The 8,490-nt window shown below is 44.8% G+C and overlaps 1 protein-coding gene across 1 annotated transcript; it reads left to right on the top strand.

Annotated features, from left to right (window-relative positions):
- Positions 1-2,036: 2,036 nt before the first annotated feature.
- Positions 2,037-6,410, top strand: gja10b (gap junction protein alpha 10 b). Its single transcript, XM_037750091.1, has 3 exons — positions 2,037-2,128; positions 2,215-3,648; positions 5,631-6,410. Exons 2-3 carry the CDS (start codon positions 2,236-2,238, stop codon positions 5,667-5,669), a joined length of 1,452 nt encoding a protein of 483 aa, XP_037606019.1. The 5' UTR covers positions 2,037-2,128; positions 2,215-2,235; the 3' UTR covers positions 5,670-6,410.
- Positions 6,411-8,490: the final 2,080 nt, after the last annotated feature.

Raw genomic sequence — 8,490 nt, 5'->3', positions numbered from 1 at the left:
GTAGCATTTTAGACAGAGGGTGAATACAGGTTTATTCAGACAGACGGGATGAGAAAAATAATGTGTTTTTTGAACATTAAAGCATGTAAACATGTTTTAGTAGAACCCCAAAATACAAGTATGAACCTGAAAATGAGCATATGTCCCCTTTAAAGGGACTGTATGTAAGTTTTAGTTTTTGGGGGTTTTTTTGTTTTTATTGCCAACGTGTAAACAGGTTGTAACCTAACCTAAAATATGAGACCACCTCAACTTTCTGGGTTTCCTCTATCAGCCTATAGACTGCTTTTAATTTTAGAAAAATGCGGGCCGTTTTTTCTGGGGAAATCCAACAGATGTGACATCATGCACTCTCTTCAGCTCTGCTACAGTGCAGGGCTAACAGTGTGCAACCATAGCTAACATTTGGTTAGAAATGGAGTCCGCTAATACCAACAAACAACCAGCACAAGCACACAAAAAAACAAAGTGAAGTGAAGCCTTGTTTTGCAAAACAGGAATGTGACCGACTAGGGGACTAGGGGTCTAGGATCAACATTGGTTGGGCCTTCGATTCATGGAGGGACCTTTGTTTGGTTTTGGAGATCAAATCGGACCCCGAACTGGCAAAACTGCTATTGGATAGGTCAGCTAACATTACTGCCAAGCATGTGAAATAAACTGGGGAAAAAAAGTTTGGAAACTTGTAAGGATCATGCATTTGTGGGATGAGCAGCACAGCAGCATAAGAGTCAATACCAACAGGAGAATACACTGTTTAGCACTGGCAGAGCATTTTGGCAAATTTTTCTTGGGCGCTCCCCACATAATCAGCTGTGCTGCTCATCCCACAAATGCATGATCCTTACAAGTTGGACATCATTGTGAAGGTAAATAAACAGGCTTTCCAACGATGTAAAATACAATGACCATTAGCATTGCAACAACAGAGAAATAATCCACCAAACACAAGTTTCTGAACTTTTTTTCCCCAGTTTATAAATTATAAAGGTATTGTGGTTTTAGCTGCTAATGTTGCTAACTTTAATCAACATGATGCCTGTCAACCAAGTTCAGTCTTGTGTGCGTCGCCTCACTGTTTTGACCGATGCTCACTCGTGTCTATGCGTTGCAACAACAACAGGACGCTGACTGTCGTTGACTTACCGGCCACAGGTGTCACTGTTAACAAGCTATTTCTCATTCTTACATCTATCTTCTTTAAATCTTTAAAACTTTGAAATTTATGTAAAATGATTGTGGTAACGTGCGGAGTAAAATATCTCCGCTAGTTGGTACCAGTGAAAGATGATCTGTTAGGTATAGCACCATGTACTGTATCACCGTGACACAAATATTCATGAAGTGGGCCACAAAGTATGGAAATGGAGGCCAGTGCCTCAGGGCCAGTTGTAATTCACCAGCAGACCAACCAGAAACATGAGGTTGAGGACAGAAGCAAACAGAGATGCTGCTAGATTTGGAACGGATGTCTTATGTTTCACTTTCATACTAAATATACTGTCCCAAGTACTATGTAGGCCTACTACATCCTACCCATGCCTGATAACAGTAGGTGAACATGGGCATTAATCTGCTACTGGAACAGCCTCCTTCAGACAAGAGAGCAGGGTTGAGGTCCAACACTGATGTTGGGTGATCAGGTCTGGCTCTCAGTCGGCCTTCCACTTCATCCCAAAGGTGTTGGATGGAGTCCGTGCTGTCCTCTCAAGTTCTTCCACACCCAGCTGGTCTTTATGGAGCTGGCTCTGTGCACATTGAAGCAGGAAAGGAGCAAACTCAAACTGGTGACAGAGAGTTGGAATCACACTGTTGCTCACTATATTGCTTCATAAGCAAGAAAGTTGAACACATTGTACATGGCTGTATTGATGTCTCAGTTGGTGCTATTTTCAGTGTACTGTCCTGTTAAAAGTGTCAGGGTGAAACTAACCTCAGGGCATTATGGGGCCATGTGCTGGATCAATGGCTTCAAACCAGAGTCCTAGTTTGCAGCAGCATTGAAATAGTGTCAGCTACACTGCACAGTGGGGTCTCTCACAGCGAGCCCCCATGTCTCCACAGATGAGTCTGCTCTGTTATAACGGCTTCATGCTCAAGCACATGAGACAAGGACCCTAGAAAACATGTAAGTAAAACAATTCTTATCGAATGTTTGACTTTCTATTTGATAAAAAACCTACAAACTACCTGTTTATCTTTATTTGTTGACAGATAATAATAATGTGACAGAAGATGGGGGATTGGAACTTATTAGGGAGTATTTTAGAAGAGGTCCATATTCATTCCACCATCGTGGGGAAGATCTGGCTCACCATCCTCTTCATTTTCCGCATGCTTGTGCTCGGCGTCGCGGCTGAGGACGTCTGGGACGACGAGCAGAGCGAGTTTGTTTGCAACACAGAGCAACCCGGCTGCAAGAATGTCTGCTACGACCAGGCTTTCCCCATCTCCCTCATCCGCTACTGGGTGCTGCAGATCATCTTCGTATCCTCTCCGTCTCTGGTCTACATGGGGCACGCCTTGTACCGTTTGAGGACACTTGAGAAGGAGAGGCACAGGAAGAAAGCCTGTCTGAAAGCTGAGCTGGAGGGGACAGACCCCGTCCAGGAAGACCATAAGAGAATTGAGCGAGAGCTCAGGAAACTAGATGAACAGAAGAAAGTAAGGAAAGCTCCCCTTAGAGGTTCATTACTGCGCACATATGTTTTCCATATCTTAACCAGATCTGTGGTGGAGGTGGGTTTCATCACAGGTCAGTGTGCTCTGTACGGCATTGGACTGTCTCCTCTGTACAGATGTGAGCGCTTGCCTTGCCCCAACAGCGTTGATTGTTTCGTGTCACGGCCGACAGAGAAGAACATTTTCATGGTTTTCATGTTGGTTATTGCTGGTGTTTCTTTATTCCTCAACCTCCTGGAGATTTTCCATCTGGGAGTGAAGAAGATCAAACAAAGCTTGTATGGATACAAATATGGAGACGATGACAGCGTGTACAGGTCAAAGAAAAACTCCATGGTGCAGCAGGTGTGTTTGCTCACAAACTCCTCACCACAGAGGTTGATGCAGCTCACACAGATGACCTGCTCTGCTGTGTCTGATGCTCACAGGGAGACTCTGCCTTTGAATCTGGCCCTGATGGCCCCTCAGCATAGGGAGGGGTCCAACGGCTCCCACCAGCAGCCTGCACACATGTACCTGCCGAGTCAAGCTGACATCCAGGGTCTACAACAGCTGGGGGTTGTGGAGCAGCACTACATTCTGGACAACAGGAAGCCCTCGTACAGCAGCGATGAGTCAAATGAAGCTCACGTCTCGGGCCGGCCCCAGTACGCAGGACCTCGACCCACGCTGATGGCCGGCCACATGGAGATCCCAGCGGCCCTGAGGAATCCGCAGAGGAAGCAGAGTAGAGTGAGTGTCTGTAAGGAGCTCAGCGACATGAGCGATTCTCCGGAGAGCGACTACCACCCCACCACCAGAAAGTGCAGCTTTATGTCCCGAGGTCTCTCGGAGGGCAAGCTGGCCACTCTGTCTGACAGCAGTGATTCTCAGAGTGGAACAGATGTGGAAGCCCAACACCTAAACCAGGGAGAGAGTCCAGCGGTGACCCCGCCGCCTCCGGCCAGCGGGAGGAGGATGTCCATGGTGAGTAGCAGTTCTGTTTAATCTGGAGCTCCTAAAGTAGGGATACTCAGTTTGCTCCGCCTGGGGGCCACTTTGCAAAATGTCCATGGGCCAGTTAATAAATTGATAATATTCATCAGATAAAATGAATAAACATTAAAAGGCCCATAACTCATCTTTCTTTGAAATTATTTATTTTCAAATGAACTGACTTATTATTCAGGGCTTGGCCTCTGTTGGGGGGTCAAGCTCTATTAGTCTATGCTGATGCTTTGGTTTTGCACTCTGTCACCTTCTTTACATTAAAAGTACAAAACAATGATGATTTTTGGTTATTTATTCATGAATATTTAATGTTACTTTCCATTGATTTAGACCCGGCTCAAGATTGACCTAAATCAGTGGTTCCACTGGTCTTTCGGTCTTTTAGTCTTGTGGTCTTTTAAAGCCCCTGAAAACTCTCTATAACATTAAATATTCATGACTAAGTAATCAAAAATCAAAGTACACTAGATGTTTAGAAATGATCCAGCCTATAATCCAGCCCAGTGGTGCCAACTCTTCTCTAATGAAAGCAGCTAGCAGCACTAGCTCCAAAAGTCCCTAAATCTAGTGAGAAAGACACCAAGTCATCAACACTGACAGTCTGTCCCTTCAGGACTCCCTCCAGAGACACTCCCCCAACACTATCATTAGGTAGGTAGACAGGTAGGTAGACAGGTAGACAGGCAGGTAGACAGGTAGGTAGACAGGTAGACAGGTAGGTAGACAGGCAGGTAGACAGGTAGGTAGACAGGCAGGTAGACAGGCAGGTAGACAGGTAGGTAGAAAGGTAGACAGGCAGGTAGACAGGTAGGTAGACAGGTAGACAGGTAGGTAGACAGGCAGGTAGACAGGTAGGTAGACAGGCAGGTAGACAGGCAGGTAGACAGGTAGGTAGACAGGCAGGTAGACAGGCAGGTAGACAGGTAGGTAGAAAGGTAGACAGGCAGGTAGACAGGTAGGTAGACAGGTAGACAGGTAGGTAGACAGGCAGGTAGACAGGTAGGTAGACAGGCAGGTAGACAGGCAGGTAGACAGGTAGACAGGCAGGTAGACAGACAGGTAGACAGACAGGTAGACAGGCAGATAGACAGGCAGGTAGACAGGCAGGTAGACAGACAGGTAGACAGGTAGACAGGCAGGTAGACAGACAGGTAGACAGAAAGGTAGACAGACAGGTAGACAGGCAGGTAGACAGACAGGTAGACAGGCAGGTAGACAGACAGGTAGACAGGCAGGTAGACAGGTAGACAGGTAGGTAGACAGGTAGGTAGACAGGCAGGTAGACAGGCAGGTAGACAGGTAGGTAGAAAGGTAGACAGGTAGGTAGACAGGTAGGTAGACAGGCAGGTAGACAGACAGGTAGACAGACAGGTAGACAGGCAGGTAGACAGGCAGGTAGACAGACAGGTAGACAGGCAGGTAGACAGACAGGTAGACAGGTAGGTAGACAGGCAGGTAGACAGACAGGTAGACAGGTAGGTAGACAGGTAGGTAGACAGGTAGACAGGCAGGTAGACAGGTAGGTAGACAGGTAGACAGGCAGGTAGACAGGCAGGTAGACAGACAGGTAGACAGACAGGTAGACAGGCAGGTAGACAGACAGGTAGACATTACTCCTCTATATGTTTACACAGACAATAGTTGATGATATATTAATGCTCTGGATATCAACTTGAGAACCTTAAAGAGTAACTAACAGCGATGAAAAGCAGTGTGCCCTTGCCTCCTTTGGTGTGGAATGGCGGTCAGACGAGTGCTCTGTTGCACCTGTAACCACACCCACCAGTGATATCATGGGGTTGTGACACACCCTGGAGTACACCTCTACACCACTGCAGCAAGGTGAAGAGTTAACACACAGGAGGTCAGAAACAGGTGTTCAGCTGCTGCTAAGAGACGTGACGTGTTTGTTTGTGTGGTGTGGATAATAACCAGACATCCTTCTTTCTGTGTTTCAGAGCATGATTCTGGAGCTGTCTTCAATCATGAAAAAGTAAAGTGAAATTGACCATGTTGTGACCGAACTAGAGTTGAAGAGTGACCGAGGGATCCAGATCGATGATGGGATCTCATCCTGTCTCTCAACACAGAATACATGATGCATGAACCAGAGTTAACATGACATTCCACAGACAAATTAAGAACAACAGATATCTCCAGCATCTGATTACTTTTATATATTGATAGTTTGCCACTTGCTGAATCAAATATGAAACAAAATGATATTGGACTCAAAGCATACAGTATGTGACTGCTCATATAATGAGACCAACAACTTGTTGCAGAGATAATTGACTGAAGATTGTAGTTAAAGATTGCGGAATTGGCCGCCACAAAAAAGATGAAGGAAGTCTGTTATCAAGTGTTTATGGTTTATCATAGAGAGTGAGCTGGAGGGAAAAAAAGGGCTCTGAGAGGAGCCCTTATATTGTTTATGAATATATCTGACAAATTGAAGCTTATATTGTGAATGTTACTGTTGTCCTGTTTTTCTATTAAACATGTTCCCTCTTCAGCAGGGCTCAACTGGTCTGTGTGATCTGAGTGGCGTGTAGTTTAGTCTACAATGACTCTAATGAAGCTGACAGCTAGAGTATTACAGTATTACAGTACTACAGTACTACAGTATTACAGTATTACAATACTACAGTACTACAGTGTTACTGGGGCCTGAAGATGGTGATGTCAGCCAGGTCGGCCTCCGTCCACGACTTTGTTCACAGCAAGATATATGAACAGCTTTTATCAAATGTCCTGTGGATATTCATGGTCCACTGAGCACAAACTCTGCTGATAGTGATAACCCCGTCTACTTAGAATTGAGCATTACTGAACAACTAATACGGAGATTACTATCGTATTCTACTGTCCGTTATGGTCACATGACCCTCACACTTCTCCACCTTTGTGCAAAATCTAATCTGGTATATAAAGTACCAACTGGGCAGAATACTATGAAATTAGTGGTGGACATTCATCCTCCGTTGAGTATGTATTCTGTTGGCTTTAAAGGTCCTATATTGTAAAAAGTGACATGTTCATTGCTTTTATATTATAAAGCAGGTTTAAGTTCTATATAAATACTGTGAAAGTATCGAAACGCTTAACCCACAGAAAAATACACACATTCCGTATTCAGAAACTGAGCTTTCGAAACAAGCCGTTTTTTGGATTTCTGTCCATTTGTGATCTACAATATTTAGACCATTTCAAAGTTTTAAACGTAAACATTCTAAATGTGTCCCAGTTTATTCACGTTGCAGTGTATGTGAATGACATCAGCTGACAGGAAGTAAACAGGGACCCAAGCTGTTGCCTAGCAACCCAATTCTGTTGCAATTTCGTTGAAATGCGCTAAAACGGAGCGTCTCAGACAGAGGGTAAATACAGGCATATTCAGGCATGAGGAAAATTAAGTGTTTTTTTTAACATTACATCATGTAAACATGTTCTAGTTAAAACACAAAATACAAGTATGAACCTGAAAATGAGCACGATATGGGACCTTTAAGTGCTCTTCAGTTACCATGGAAACAACAGACTAAACATGGTAGAAACCAACCAGTAGGCCTGCTTAAGTTCTGCTGTGTGTTGATGACTTTATGGTAATTTGACTAAATTCTACATGATAAAAGAATGTGCCCCATGTACGCAGAACATCAACTGACATGATGAACTAGATCTTTACACCGGTCTCTCCACTAGAGGAGTGTTGTTAAAGAGGCCCCTTTAGTGACTTTCTACAGTATCAACCACTGGGAACTGTTGGATTTGCACCTGCTTTATTGGGAAACTGATGCAAAATGGTGTCCAGATCATGCTAAATTAAACAAATTATTATAATTTAAGAGGAAAATGTCATTTTAAAAAGCATTGTGTTCGTACAACAAAGAAGATTATGTGTATTTCAGTCTAGGGTGGAGTTGTGGAATGGGTTGGGTGATGGGTTGAAGTGGAGCACAAATATAAATCAATTTAAAAAGCTATACAACAAAAGACATTTTTGGGAGGTATATGGATGAGATGGATTAGATAGTCTCTGTTTTGATAGAGGTTCGCCCTTCTTACAACCCCCATAGCAAACAAAAGGTTTTTCAGTTTTACATAAGTTGGCGTTGGCCTCCACGTATGCTTTGAGTGCCCAAACCGAGCACAGTAGCACTGGCGGTTCCTCTGGCCCCTCAGTCCTGGTGGACTGAATGTCGCCAAATCGATGGCTTGGTTTACATGCGAGGGAGGCACCCTCTTTGGCATGAAGGATTTGGTAGGAGAGTAACCCCTGAACCATCTGGGTACCAACGTATGTACATCTCGCTCACTGATAGGGCGTGGAGTTCATCCACTCGCTTCGCTGATGTGATAGCAAGCAGAAATGCTGTCTTGGCAGACAACCACCTCAGTTCTGCCTGTTCTAACGGTTCAAACGGGGGCTGACACAGAACCCTTAACACTCATTTCAAGTCCCATGATGGCACTACAGTGACTCTCGTGCTCTAAGCCTCTGTGCGCCCTTCAAGAACTGAATAACCAGATAGTGCCCCACTGAAATGGCAGCTGCATATACTTTCAAAGTTGATGCACATCTGCCACCATCCAACAATGACTGCACGAAACGCAGAATGATGGCCACTGAGCAACTGTCTGGTACCTCACCATTTGTCTTGCATCACTGGAAAAAAAGCTTCCATCGATTAGCGTAGAGGGACCTAGTGGAGGGAGCCCTCGAACACCGTGTGGATCACTGACTGGTCACACGATGCCAGGAGTGGGTCCTGGCTTCCAATGGCCAGACACACAGCTGAAGGCGATCTGGATTCG

The sequence above is a fragment of the Sebastes umbrosus genome, chromosome 18, assembly GCF_015220745.1.
Source record: "Sebastes umbrosus isolate fSebUmb1 chromosome 18, fSebUmb1.pri, whole genome shotgun sequence".
NCBI lineage: Eukaryota > Metazoa > Chordata > Actinopteri > Perciformes > Sebastidae > Sebastes > Sebastes umbrosus.
This window is presented reverse-complemented; position numbering and strand designations above follow the sequence as displayed.

Excerpts from the sequence above, each read along its gene's own strand:
- gja10b (XM_037750091.1), top strand. The coding sequence starts at position 2,236 with ATGGGGGATTGGAACTTATTAGGGAGTATTTTAGAAGAGGTCCATATT. Across the intron at positions 3,649-5,630 it reads GCGGGAGGAGGATGTCCATG|AGCATGATTCTGGAGCTGTC; the intron begins GTGAGTAGCAGT and ends TCTGTGTTTCAG.